The 14,945-nt window shown below is 45.3% G+C and overlaps 1 protein-coding gene across 1 annotated transcript in view; it reads right to left on the reverse strand.

Moving 5' to 3' along the window:
- The window catches only part of FAM234B (family with sequence similarity 234 member B), a 32,265-nt gene extending 18,768 nt beyond the window's left edge, over positions 1-13,497 (reverse strand). The window contains exons 1-3 of the mRNA XM_033163334.1: positions 13,386-13,497; positions 7,540-7,932; positions 1,473-1,571 (exon numbers count right to left, since the gene is read on the reverse strand). Coding sequence (XP_033019225.1) covers positions 1,473-1,571; positions 7,540-7,932; positions 13,386-13,422 — 529 coding nt within the window. The 5' untranslated portion in view covers positions 13,423-13,497. The remainder of the gene's footprint in view (positions 1-1,472; positions 1,572-7,539; positions 7,933-13,385) is intronic.
- Positions 13,498-14,945: the final 1,448 nt, after the last annotated feature.

Genomic DNA, 14,945 nt, shown 5'->3' on the forward strand with positions numbered 1-14,945 from the left:
CTGGTGCCCTGTAGACTACAACTCCCATCAGCTATTGCTCCCAGTGTGCTGGCTGGGGCTGATGAGAGTTTTCGTCCCAAACCTGTGAGATGGCACTAAGTTGGGGAAGGCAACTCCACAGCTTCCATCCGGTTGGTCAGTTTAATTTATATTTGTTTTAGAACATAAGAAGAGTCTGCTGGATCAGGTCCGGATCCACCTAGTCCAGCATCCTGTTCTCACAGTGGCCAACAGGATGCCTGTGGGAAACCTGCAAGCAGGGCACAAGCACAAGAGCACAATAAATAAATGTGTATTCACTTATAAAAGGATTTATATACCGCCCTCCTGCAAAACATCTGGGTGGTGTACAGCAACATTAAAAATATTTAAAAGCAGGACTAAGCAACCATTTAAATGGCAGGCTACTCGATGGGCACTTTGAAGAACTGCAGTGCATAGGCCTGTTGGCATTAAACAGTCTTCAAGAGACTCCTGAAAGTCAAAAGCAAGGGTGCCTGCTGAATCTCTGCTGGAAAAGCGCTCCACAGCATGGAACCGATAACATTATCTGCTCAACTTCTAGTGCTCAACTAGGCAGTACCAGCCAGGACTGATGGGAGTTGCTGTTCAAAATGGCTGTGCTGCCTGGGATCGATGGGAGTTGTAGTCAAAAACACCTGGAAGGTGCCAAGTTGGGGAAGGCTGCCCTAAAGGTGATGAGTCTGGGTGCTCAAGTGGGGCATGAAGGATAGGATTACTCATGTGCTCAAGCACAACCCTCACTTAAGACTGTCCAGCTCATACTAAGAATGGATCAGGGATGGAGCCTTATCTTATATGCTTGTGTATTTCTCTGGTATAGCACAGAACATTTGGGCAGCTGGTAAAAAGGTGGTAAATCTCAAACAAAATCTCTGCTTGACAATGCCCTTGCAGGCTGAGTTACATAAATGAGTGGGAAATGTATGTGGATTTCTTTCTTTCTCTTTTTAAAGCAACTGATTGTGTGGAAAGGCATTAAAGGAAGATTTTTAAAAAATCAAAGTAAGTGTATCACATATGGAGCAATCATATCTATTAAACTCACAGGGGGATATCTCAATTTGTAAGCAACATGAGTCAACAGAAGAACTGAATTGTACGGCATGATAATATAAAACATAGGTAGGCAAACTAAGGCCTGGGGGCTGGATCCGGCCCAATCGCCTTCTCAATCCGGCCAGCAGACAGTCCAGGAATCAGCATGTTTTTACATGAGTAGAATGTGTCCTTTTATTTAAAATGCACCTCTGGGTTATTTGTGGGGCACAGGAATTCATTCATTTCCCCCCCCCAAAAAAAATATAGTCCAGTCGTCCCCCACAAGGTCTGAGGGACAGTGGACCGCCCCCCTGCTGAAAAAGTTTGCTGACCCCTGATATAAATGTTAAACACAGAGAAACCTTGTGTGATTGGATTTGGGGTTTTCTATGGGTATCTGGCATGCTTACCCAACACACTGGCATTTTTCAGAGCTGTGAAGGAGAGCAGGATGTCAGGAAGACCATCACCATTTACGTCAAAAAGTTCTGGAGGAAACAGCACTCCGCCTAAAGGATAATGTGAAACAAGTTACTCTTCTAGAAATTGCTTTCCATCTAGACAAAGTTGGTCCAGTATGACCAAGAACAGGGATGAGGAAGCTGTGCTCCTGCCCACATGTTGCTGGACTACAGCTCCCATCAGCCCTGACGATTCCCCAGGCTGACAAGGACTGGTGGGTGTTGGAGTCCAACAATAACTAGAAGGTCACAGGTTCTCCACCCCGACCTAAAGAAATCTCCATTATTAACAACTTGTGGTTATTGTCATTGATTTTGAAGGGTATGTCCATTCAGAAATACTTCCTGAATAAGTGACTTGAGTTGGCCCCTGCCACAGCTGCATGCCGGAGAGAGCTCTAATACTCTTTGGCCCCCAGTTTGAAAACAAGGTGTCCTCGCTGCCCTCAGTGACTAAGAATATATTCAGTCAGTCAAGTGTTCCCGCAAATTTAGGGATGCAAGGCAGGCATCCAGAGTAAATTCAGCAAGGATTTTTGAAATGTAGTACCGGTATTTAGATTTCCACCCCCCGCCCCAAATACATATTTCTACATGAAAAGGAAAGGACACTAGTGGAAAACAATACGTCAGAGCTGGTTTTGAGTTCAGGATTCTGAAAGGGACCAATCAGAGACCAGACACAGGAGCAATGATGCTTCAAAGGTTGTTTCCATCCCTGATATGGCTGCAAGGTATCTTTTACTTCAAATACTTGTCCTTCATTCTAGAACATCACAGCTCTATACAATTGCTTATTTCAGAACAAAAAGGTAGTATGTACAGAATTACTTTTGACAGTGCTGATATGATTCTAAAGGGGAAACAAGGTGATTCAAAGAGAAAAAGACTCTCTACATTCCAAAAAAACACAAACAATAACATTTGAAAGTAGTATCACCAGCTGCAGGGATAGGCAGTGGGACAAGTGAAATCAGCATGGATTTATTTTACTTTTTTGTGGTGAAAATAAAGCTGGATAATTGTTTAATCTCCTAGGAGGGTGGATTGATTTAAAGAATCTTAAATCAGCAATTTAACTCATCAGATGGGATTCCTCTTTTCAAATCATCAAATTTAATCAATTCTTTCATGTGAGGTTCAACCACTTTTAAAAGATAAGCACGTGTTGTTGTTGTTGTTGTGTTATCTAACCATTAACGCATGATGATGTTCAACTAAATAGAGCCTTTAGTCCTTGATTTGCTCAATGTTTTTGCTATCCAGAGAGAGGTACATCCTACCATTTGAAACCCAGCCCCAAAATTAAATATGTTTAAGTAAATTTGCATTATGCATTTCTAATTAATGTTTGAATCTTGCATTTTCAGAAACTGGGACTGCAGTACCAAAAGACCCTGTATAATTTGTGGCTAAACTGAAGTCTCCTGCAGACAAACTGTTTATTGATCATTCAACCTGATTTCCTTGCGCAAAGCTTATGTGGAAGTCAGGTTGCATTCAGTCTTCATTGAGCATTTATTCAGATTTGTCTGAGAGGTGGTGACATGACAATGCACGTTCACCCTGATTTGCTGACACAGTGTTTATACGTCTTCTTGTTCATCAATTGTTCATTCCACACTTTTCACTTCATTACCCTGTCACTTTCCTAACTGCAAAAGTCCTTTAAAAAGGGGGGGGGGGATGGATTTGTTGTGCTAGGGTAGGGTTTCTAAAACTTGGGTCTCCAGCTGTTTTTGGAGTACAACTCCCATTATCCCTAGTTAGCAGGACCATGGACAGGCATGGTAGGAATTGTACCGGTAGTTAAAAAACAGCTGGAGACCCAAGTTTGGGAACCATTGCACTATGGCAACACAGCACATTCATCCACTGTAATTGTGCAAACTTAATGTTCTAGTCTGCATCTGAATCCTTCCTAAAAAAGACTGACAGTCCCAGAGATAAACCTGAGTGTGACCTCAGATATCACTGTTTGTTGTTCAGTCGTTCAGTCGTGTCCGACTCTTCGTGACCCCATGGACCAGAGCACGCCAGGCACACCTATCCTTCACTGCCTCTCGCAGTTTGGCCAAACTCATGTTAGTAGCTTCAAGAACACTGTCCAACCATCTCATCCTCTGTCGTCCCCTTCTCCTTGTGCCCTCCATCTTTCCCAACATCAGGGTCTTTTCCAGGGATTCTTCTCTTCTCATGAGGTGGCCAAAGTACTGGAGCCTCAACTTCAGGATCTGTCCTTCTAGTGAGTACTCAGGGCTGATTTCTTTGAGAATGGATAGGTTTGATCTTCTTGCAGTCCACGGGACTCTCAAGAGTCTCCTCCAGCACCATAATTCAAAAGCATCAATTCTACGGCGATCAGCCTTCTTGATGGTCCAGCTCTCACTTCCGTACATTACTACTGGGAAAACCATAGCTTTAACTATACGGACTTTTGTCGGCAAGGTGATGTCTTTGCTTTTTAAGATGCTGTCTAGGTTTGTCATTGCTTTTCTCCCAAGAAGCAGGCGTCTTCTGATTTCGTGACTGCTGTCACCATCTGCAGTGATCATGGAACCCAAGAAAGTGAAATCTCTCACTGCCTCCATTTCTTCCCCTTCTATTTGCCAGGAGGTGATGGGACCAGTGGCCATGATCTTAGTTTTTTTGATGTTGAGCTTCAGACCATATTTTGCGCTCTCTTCTTTCACCCTCATTAAAAGGTTCTTCAATTCTTCCTCACTTTCTGCCATCAAGGTAGTATCATCAGCATATCTGAGGTTGTTGATATTTTTTCCGGCAATCTTAATTCCGGTTGGGGATTCATCCAGTCCAGCCTTTCGCATGATGTATTCTGCATATAAGTTAAATAAGCAGGGAGACAATATACAGCCTTGTCGTACTCCTTTCCCAATTTTGAACCAATCAGTTGTTCCATATCCAGTTCTAACTGTAGCTTCTTGTCCCACATAGAGATTTCTCAGGAGGCAAATGAGGTGATCCGGCACTCCCATTTCTTTAAGAACTTGCCATAGTTTGCTGTGGTCGACACAGTCAAATGCTTTTGCATAATCAATGAAGCAGAAGTAGATGTTTTTCTGGAACTCTCTGGCTTTCTCCATAATCCAGCGCATGTTTGCAATTTGGTCTCTGGTTCCTCTGCCCCTTCTAAATCCAGCTTGCACTTCTGGGAGTTCTCGGTCCACATACTGCTTAAGCCTGCCTTGTAGAATTTTAAGCATAACCTTGCTAGCGTGTGAAATGAGTGCAATTGTGCGGTAGTTGGAGCATTCTTTGGCACTGCCCTTCTTTGGGATTGGGATGTAGACTGATCTTCTCCAATCCTCTGGCCACTGCTGAGTTTTCCAAACTTGCTGGCATATTGAGTGCAGCACCTTAACAGCATCCTCTTTTAAAATTTTAAATAGTTCAGCTGGAATATCATCACTTCCACTGGCCTTGTTGTTAGCAAGGCTTTCTAAGGCCCATTTGACTTCACTCTCCAGGATGTCTGGCTCAAGGTCAGCAATCACATTTCCTGGGGTGTATGAGACCTCCATATCTTTATGGTATAATTCCTCTGTGTATTCTTGCCACCTCTTCTTGATGTCTTTTGCTTCTGTTAGGTCCTTTCCACTTTTGTCCTTAATTGTGGTAATCTTTGTACGAAATGTTCCTTTCATATCTCCAATTTTCTTGAATAAATCTCTGGTTTTTCCCATTCTGTTGTTTTCCTCTATTTCTTTGCATTGCTCATTTAGAAAGGCCCTCTTGTCTCTCCTTGCTATTCTTTGGAAATCTGCATTCAATTTCCTGTATCTTTCACGATCTCCTTCGCATTTTGCTTGTCTTCTCTCCCCCGCTATTTGTAAGGCCTCATTGGTCAGCCACTTTGCTTTCTTGCATTTCTTTTTCATTGGGATGGTTTTCGTTGCTGTCTCCTGTATAATGTTACGAGCCTCCATCCACAGTTCTTCAGGTACTCTATCCACCAAATCTAAATCCTTGAACCTGTTCTTCACTTCAACTGTGTATTCATAAGGAATTTGATTTAGATTGAATCTTACTGGCCCAGTGGTTTTTCCTACTTTCTTCAGTTTAAGCTGGAATTTTGCTATAAGAAGCTGATGATCTGAGCCACAGTCAGCTCCAGGTCTTGTTTTTGCTGAGTGTATAGAGCTTCTCCATCTTTGGCTGCAGAGAATATAATCAATCTGATTTCGATGTTGCCCATCTGGTGATGTCCATGTGTAGAGTCGTCTCTTGTGTTGTTGGAAAAGAGTGTTTGTGATGACCAGCTTGTTCTCTTGACAGAACTCTATTAGCCTTTGCCCTGCTTCATTTTGATCTCCAAGGCCAAACTTGCCAGTTGTTCCTTTTATCTCTTGACTTCCTACTTTAGCATTCCAATCCCCTATAATGAGAAGAACATCCTTCTTTGGTGTCATTTCTATAAGGTGTTGTAAGTCTTCATAGAATTGATCAATTTCGGTTTCTTCAGCACTGGTAGTTGGTGCATAAACTTGGATTACTGTGATGTTAAAAGGACTGCCTTGGATTCGTATCGAGATCATTCTATCATTTTTGAAGTTGCATCCCAGTACAGCTTTCGCCACTCTTTTGTTGACTATGAGGGCCACTCCATTTCTTTTACGGGATTCCTGCCCACAGTAGTAGATATGATAGTCATCCGAACTTAATTCGCCCATTCCTGTCCATTTTAGTTCACTGATGCCTAGGATGTCAATGTTTATTCTTGCCATCTCATTTTTTACCACATCCAGCTTACCAAGGTTCATGGTTCTTACATTCCAGGTTCCTATGCAATACTTTTCTTTACAGCATTGGACTTTCCTTTCGCTTCCAGGCATATCCACAACTGAGCGTCCTTTCGGCTTTGGCCCAGCCACTTCATCAGCTCTGGATCTACTTGTACTTGTCCTCCGCTCTTCCCCAGTAGCAAGTTGGACGCCTTCCGACCTGAGGGGCTCATCTTCCAGCGTCATATCTTTTATATGCCTGTTGTCTTTGTCCATGGAGTTTTCTTGGCAGGGATACTGGAGCGGCTTGCCAGTTCCTTCTCCAGGTGGATCACGTTTGGTCCAAACTCTCCGCTATGACCTGTCCATCTTGACCTGTCCATAGCTTGCCTGAGTAATTCAAGCCCCTTCGCCACGACAAGGCAGTGATCCATGAAGGGGATATCACTGTTATGTAAGTACATTTAATACTGTGCAAATAAAGCAATACTTTGCAATTGGAAGTAAAGTGGTTGAAAGGAGGTGAAACAACAAAAGATGAGAAAGGATGCAGAAGATGGGGGAGCCTCCTTAAGGGCAGGTATGGGCAACACTTTTCTGCTGAGGGCCACTTTCCTGCAAGAGTAATATGAGAAGGGCCACGTGCCAATCAGCCCTTTTCTCTTTCTCCGCCAACCCCTTTTCCTTCTCCCTACCCAGGCTGCTGGGAAAGAAACAGATCACGGACCGAGGTCCTTTGAAATTAGGAGAAGGGTCACAACTGTGGCTAAGGACCTGGGGCAGTCATATTTATTAGATTTATATCCAGCCTTTCCTCCAAGGAACTCAAAGCAGTGTGCATGGCTCTTCCTCTCCTATGCACCTGGTGTACACAGTTCCCTACCCATTTTTATCCTCACAACAGGCAGGTTAGGTTGAGAGACAGTGACTGGCCCAAGATTGTCCTGTGAGCTTCATGGCCGAGTGGGGATTTGAACCCTAAACGTTATGCCACACTGCTCTCCAACCCAGCAATGTACTGCTTTGGTGGGAAGAGCGCATAAAAGGCTCCGTTTCATTTACTGATCGAAAACACTCTTTAGCTACAGGTCTGCATGTCCTCTTTTCCTCATTCCATCTTCTACCGGTCTTTGAGTGCTATTTCCTTTATTAGGCATTAGCTTTCTACATATGGACAGTGGGCAGCAATTCGCTTGCAGTTCTCCTCATTCCCTATCAGATCCCACTAGGGCACACATTCCACAAGCCAGGGAAGTGTTCCGGAAGCAACTTACCCGCCTCCTGGCCCAAGTTGCGAATCCAGGTATTGTGCAAGTCCCTCGGAGGGCAAGGAATGAGGAAAGCACACACCAGCACGAGGATCATGGAGACGACCACGGTGAGCAAGAAGACAGCTGTGCGCACATAAGGCATCATGGAGTTGGCGGTCTTCTGCTCCAGACCACTGGCGGCCTCGCTGGGGTACTCTTCTGCCAGACCCTCCGACAGGTGCTGCTTCGTCATCCCGACCTCCGCATCCGAGTCCACATCCTGCACTTCCCCCAGGGGGCTCTTCCCATTCTTGACGCCACCATTCTTCTGTAAGTTGAGCACCAAGTCATCTTCGCTCTCATCGCTATCTGCTTGAGTGAGAGGGTCGTACTCCCCAAGGTCTGGGCTCTTTTTGCCTGAGGAGAGAAAGTTATTGCTATACGTACAGTATTCATAGCTCAGCTTTTCTCCCAGGAGCTCCAGCTAGCACACCTGGTTCTTTCCCTTTCCAATTTTTCCCCTGACAAAAACCCCAAGAAAGTACCGGTAGCTAGGTTTAGGATAGTGAATGGCCTAAGGTCACCATATGAGCATCATGGCTGTGTAGGAATTTGTTTTATATATATATATATATATAAAGAATTTATTGGTTTTTACAAAACAAAGAACATTTGAACCCTAGTTTGCCAGGTCCTGGTAGTTCAACACTCTAACCACTATAATCACACTGGCTCTCAGTCATGGGGAGAGAATTTTATTTTATTTTATTTGTTTGTCACCTAAAACTTCATGGTTTCTGGGCAAATCACACAATTGTTTAAAAACGTACACATTTTTAAAACCAACAAACATAGAACATTGTAACAGCACAAAGCACCATCGACAGCACAAATCTGCAATTAAGTGCAGAACCAGCATATCTCATACCCCAAAAATAGTGGTGTTGGGTGGAAATCACTGGGAAGTCCATTCCAGAGGCAGGGACCAAACAAACAAACAAAACACCTCTCCTTTATCATCACCCTCTGGACTTACTGGGGAGGGGCAATTGGAGAAGGGCCTCAGACAACAATCTTGGGGTCTGAGTAGGTTCATGCTGGGAGAGGCATTCAGGTCTTGAGCAGTGCAAGGCTTTATAGGTTAGGACCAGTTCTCTGAATTGGGCTCCAAAATGTATATGCAGTCAGCATAGTTATGTGCTAGAATGGTTATTATACAGGTATGACCAAACCTGCAGCTCCTCATCAGCAATCTGCCTGCACCAGTTGCAGTTTCCAAACTGGCAGGTAAGAAACTTGGGGAAATAATCATAGTTTCAGGGAAGGGGGAGGTTAAATGAACTCTGGCATCATTGGATCGCCCAAAAAGGATCTGTTTTCCGGAGAAGCGATTTTTCAGGGGAATGGAAAGAAAAAGGGAAGACAGTGGGAAGGAGCCCCTCTACATTTCTGAAGATTAAATGCAAGAGAAGGAATGGACAGAGCTCAACAGTTCTGGAAAAAAGAAAAAGATACAACATAATTTGTCTAATTACTTCTAATGCCTTCACGTTCTGCTCTCTGAAGCCCTGTGCTGTTGCTGTTATATGCTTAAACCTACACATGCCAAAGTTCTGTCCCCCCAACCATGTTTTTGCTCAAGAACAAAACCATACCTTGCCTTCTTGCAAAGCAACCATGGTGGCAAAGAAAACCCCTACCTTTCAATGTATTTAACTACCTCCTTTTCATTTAGGCTAGCTATTTGGCTTAGTTGGGGCCCTTTTAGGAGTGTGTGTGTGTGTGTGTGTGTAAAAGAAAGAAAGAGACAGAAGATGGCAATTTCCTATTCTCACAAATCAGTACCTTCATTTTCTGTTTAGTTGTACATTTGAGGACCCTCAAGTTGTTTTATCTGCACACCATTTGACCACTTATATTGGGCAACTCTGAAGGCATCAACCTTAGTCACTAATTGTTAAATGTTCAAAAAAAGTGGCATCACCAAACTATTTTGTAGTTCACTGAGAGAGGATTTGCCTTGCATGCAGAAAGTCCCAGGTTCAATGCCTGGCATCTCATGGTAGGGCTGGTAGCACAGTGAGTTAGTGCGCTTGGCTGTTAACCAGAAGGTTGGTGGTTGGTGGTTCGAGCCCAACTAGGGACTGCTGCGGACAGGATTCCGCAGAGGGAGGGGGTGCAGTGGGTGCAGGCCGCCCCGGGTATCACCACTGAGGGGGGTGACAAAATGCTGGGGGGCACTCACTGCAGGGCCTGCAGTGCACCCAAGCCATGCACCTCTCCTGAGAGAGATGCGGTGGCCTGGGCGTGCGTGGGCTCCGTGCTGCCCAAACGGTCCGCCCTCTGCCTTCCCCACCCACCCCCCAGCTGTAGGGCGGATGAGTGGGAGGAGGCAGGCAGACTTTGTAGGCCCTGCGATGCACCCTGCCCCTATGGGCGGCTCACCCTGCCCCTGGGCGCACCGCCCCAGGCCGCCCGAGTGGCTTCCTCTGCCGCTGCCCTTGGGTTCCCTTCCGACTCTTCATGTCTACGCTTCTATGAAGTGCTGGGCTACAACTCTTTCTATAATCTTATTCTGCTGCATGTGCAAACCCTGCCTTAGCCGATAACGCTTTTCAATTCATTCAGGTAGTTGCACTGCCTTGCCTTGATAAGATGAGAAAAAGGCGTATGCAAGAAAGGAGATTATACTCTGTCGAGGAGATACAACTGCCTTACTTATTTGTGAAGCTTTTTTTCTCCCTTCAAAAAACGCAGGAATAGGAATTAAACCCCCTTCTCCTGCATATGTAGTACAGCTGCAGGTTTTTTTGTTTTAATTAAAAGAGAGTGAATTGAGGCTGCATGCAGATGGAGAGGGGCGTGTGGATTTCTTTTTTCCATTTCAAGATATGTGAAAAGGGAGGGAGGGGCACATTTAATTAAAGATTTGCATTCATTGTTTTAATGGGAAAGGTGGATGGAGGTAGGTTGTAAGAAGGTGAGAGAGGGCAAGTGGAAATAAATGTTAAAGCACTGTAAGCCTCCCTAAGCCTACAGGATAGAAATGAAATGAAATGAAATGAAATGAAATGAAATGAAATGAAATGAAATGAATCAAGCTACAATCAAGCTATACTCACTTACTTGGGAGCAATTCCCACTGAACTCAGTAGACATGTACTATCAACCATACAGTACCTGTTGCTATAAGGCATTTATAACATAAGTGTCATGAACTGGTTGGATACAGACACATGGTGGGAGAAACCAGCTGGGAAACCAGCTAGCATAGAAGGCTCAGAGCCGGAGGACTGGTGGTGGGACAACGATGAGTGGTCAGAGGGAGAATGGCACAGAAGCTGTTTTGGTCACCCTGTATGATGACTTCTGTCGGGAGAGTGATGGGCAAATGTGTGTTAATTCTCAAACTCTCAGTGACTTTTGATACCATTGACCATGGTATCCTTCTGAAGCAGCTGTTTTGAGTTAGGGGTGGGACTCAGGAATAACTTGGACAACTGGGCAAAAACAGGGAGGACACACCCACTGTAGGAGTGTGCTAGTAAGAGGATAGCTAACTACTAGGCAAGGACAGCATTAGCTACAAAGGAGAACACTTTGTCCTTTAAATCAGATAAAAAAGGAGCACCTTAGCAAGGCTTTCTGGTAGATGGGTAAGCAACTGAGATGGGGCCATGTGGATGATGTTATGGCCTCTACTAACCAATGGAAAAGCGCCACATCTCCTCTCTAGAGTTCTACTTTGCTAGGAAGTTGGATTATGTCCAGGCAAACATAAGAAATGTGAGCCAGAAGTGTTATTAGCCAAAACCCAGCATAAGAGATGACAGGGCTCTCTTCTACATTTCTTTCTTTTGTCACATGTACTGTCTTCTCTTCTAGCTCAGCTTCCCTTCTTGTCTTACAGACCACAAGTCTCAGAGCTAGAAAAAGTATTTTCAAATTTTAAACCAGTATAAGATGCCAAAGCTGCATAGGACTGTCATGGGGTAGGGAATCAAATGCTTAAGCACATTTCTATCCAATGCTTAGGATTTTTCTGGATCAGACAACAATCCAGTTACACCCAAAAAATCCAATACATTAGTTTGCGATTTATGCTTTTGAAATACCTGTGTATCTGAAAATCACTAATGGCTCTGCAATATAGCAGATAACTGGTTTCTGTTATTTCATATTTTTAAAAATAAATATGGCACTGCCACTATTGTTTAAAATTAAAAATGCACCAACAATATGCAAGACCCCACTGGCAAGAGTCACAGGGGGAAATATACACCTAAGCTTTTTTAGGGACGCAGGTGGCGCTGTGGTCTAAACCACTGAGCCTCTTGGGCTTGCTGATCGGAAGGTCGGCAGTTCGAATCCCCGCGACGGGGTGAGCTCCCATTGCTCGGTCCCAGCTCCTGCCAACCTAGCAGTTCAAAAGCACATCAAAGTGCAAGAAGATAAATAGGTACTGCTCCAGCAGGAAGGTAAATGGCGTTTCCGTGCACTGCTCTGGTTCGCCAGAAGCGGCTTAGTCATTCTGTCCACATGACCCGGAAGCTGTACGCTGTCTCCCTCGGCCAATAAAGCGAGATGAGTGCCGCAACGCCCAGAGTCGTCCGCGACTGGACCTAATGGTCAGGGGTCCCTTTACCTTTTTAAGCTTTTAATGTCTATATAAATATGTATATGTGAATCTGGGATGCCTGTAAGTTGTTTGTGAAAACCAGTATATTTGGATGGTTTAAATAATGGATGTGAAGCATTTGTGAAACATGATGAAAATAGTTTTTTTTTACTTGGAATCGCATTCACAGCTCAATTAACTTAAAGCCATTTGGTGTAATCCAGACTAAATTAATTGCACCGATTTTTCGCTGAAATCCCTTTCAGTTATGACTGACTTGCTCCGTCGATTTAATGAACTTAGCTTGGATTCAACTCATTGTCAGTACATTGCACCAATTAAAATGCAGAAGAAGACAAACAGGTTAATCGGTCTGACAGGAGCAGGGGGGGGAAAACCCACTGGGCAACATACACCAAGATGCAAAAAAAGTATTAATTAACCTTTGTTAACAATGAGCTGCCTGGCTCAGCTACGAAGAGCTTAAAATAGCAGTTTAATTACAGGCAAACATCCTGAAGTTTAAGAAAAGGATGCCAAAGCCTCATACTAGGTCAGCTGCAACCCAGTCACCACTGCTCAAACCAGTACTGGGTTCGAGTTCTTGTTATCTTTTCCTCCTCCAGCCGCTTAGGTCGTGTCTAACTCTCAGACAGATGTAATTAAAACGTCAACTTAAAAAAAATAAAAATAAAAGTGGAGGTTGACACTTCGATGCAAACCGAAGGTTTACTGCCGGGGTAGCACAGAGGACTGATTCAACTTCATTCCCATTTCTCTTCCTTGGTAGCAGAACAACACCAATTTGACTCACACAGTTTTCCCATCACCCCCCGCCCATCCTGGGACCAGTCATCCCTCTTCTTCTTCCACCCAAAGCCGACCCCCTCCCTCCCTTCGCCCTTTCCTCCCCCAGGAGGAGCTGAAGGTGCGCTTCATCATCACGACCACCTCCCGCGACTCCCCACCTTTCGCTTCGCATCCCCGACCTCCCAACCCGCGCAGCTCTCGCCCCCCTCCCGCCCCTTTCCGTGCGCCTTTAGGGCCAGAGATGAGGAGCACCTGCTGAGACCCGGATGCAAAAGGGCGGGGGGGGGAGGAGGGAGGCGAGGGTGCCTTTCCTAGGTGGGACCCGGATGCTCTCTCCTCATGACGAAGCGCAGAGCTGGGGGCGCCTCGGCAAGTTCGTGCGCCGGGGGCTGCCAGCCTCGCCCCCTGCCGCTTCCCCGCGCGGCGAGCCCAGACCCCCTACCTGGCAGCTTCAGCGCCCGTGACAGCACCGTAGCCATGCTGGAGACAGGAAGCGCGCATGCGCTCGGCTCTTTTGCCTACTGGGAAGTGTAGTTCTGCAGCGAGCCCGAATTAAGGTGCGGAGGTTGGGGCTTCTGCGCGCGCTTTGGCGCAGAACGCGCGGCGGCAGCGCTAGGTGGCTGGGGGTTGGATAGTTTTTTGGCTTGCCATTTCAGATGTGCGTGGGGGGGGGGGGGGGACTCCTGGCTTCATTGTCAGTCAGAACGACGTATTTTGTTACCCCAAGTGGCTGGACCCTATGATCCAAGAAGTGCGAGTTGCAATGCATCTTAGGGGACACGGGTGCAACCTTTTCGCGGCGTTGCAAGGGAGCGCGGGGTGCGAGGAGGAAAGAGCGTTGCAAATAGTGGTGTTTGGGAAATGGATTAATTCCTAGTTGGCGACAGAGCCGCGCCCCAAATTCTAAAAGCCCTCTGAGAATCTGATCAAAGGGTGGAAAACCGGCTGGGAGGAGGAGCAGGAGAGGGCAGAGAGGGAGTCTAGTACTCCCTGCTCTGGTCATTCCTCTCCCATATCCCTGCAGGGAAGTCAGCAAAAAACATCTCTGTATGCACACCATACTTTCGAAGTGCATGACTTTCGCCTGGGAACTGTGGTTTATCCTCCAGAGCTACAGTTCCCAGCACCCTTAACCAACTACAGTTCCCAGGATTCTTTGATGGAAATAATGTGCTTTCAGTGCATGATGTATATGCTCAGTGGTAGAGCTTTGCAGAAGGTCTGATTCAAACCCCAGAATCTACAGCTACAACTGCTTGAGAGCTAGTACAGTCAGCACTGCGGAGCTAGATGGATCAATTCAGTATGTTCCTTTGGAGAATGAACATTTTCCACTGAGAAGCTCACTGAGGTCATAAATGGAAGGAAGACAAGTGGGGTTTGCAGGCAACATGCTCTTTTACAGGAATTGATATTCCTCCCATCCAGGTTCAGTACCTTTTTTTTATTTCTGGCCTGAGATTGTTGCGTCGTCTTCCCTTCACTGAACAGCCGCCCACCTCCTCTTGGCAGCCATATCAACATTTTGGATGTGCAAATATTACCACCAGTATTTGTTGCTCCAGATGTGTAACTGTTAATACCTCAACACTGGACGCAGTTTTGATTTGCGGCCAAAGGCTGTCTTGGCTCAGTCTGCCCTGATGTGAAACTGCCTGTGTAAACATGTGTAGGGCCACAGCCCTTTGGCTTGGATCAGAAGGTAGCTTTTCAAAGGGAGCCGCATTGCTGATGCCAACATAAAACACAGAGATAATGCAACTTAGCAACTGACTGCTGCATTGTACAAAACTTGTGTACTTCAGACCTCACTGTGAATTGTCTGCTGGCATTGGCAGGTTCTTGTTCAGACTCCTTTAACCACCTGTGAAAGGGACATAAGACTGATTTATATCACTCATAGACCAAAAATGATTTTTTAAAATAATAATAATAATGCAATGCTATTCACATTTTCCTGTCAGGCCCACTGAATACAGTGAAATGTATTTCCAAGTAAACA

Source organism: Lacerta agilis, chromosome 10, assembly GCF_009819535.1.
Source record: "Lacerta agilis isolate rLacAgi1 chromosome 10, rLacAgi1.pri, whole genome shotgun sequence".
Taxonomy (NCBI): Eukaryota; Metazoa; Chordata; class Lepidosauria; order Squamata; family Lacertidae; genus Lacerta; species Lacerta agilis.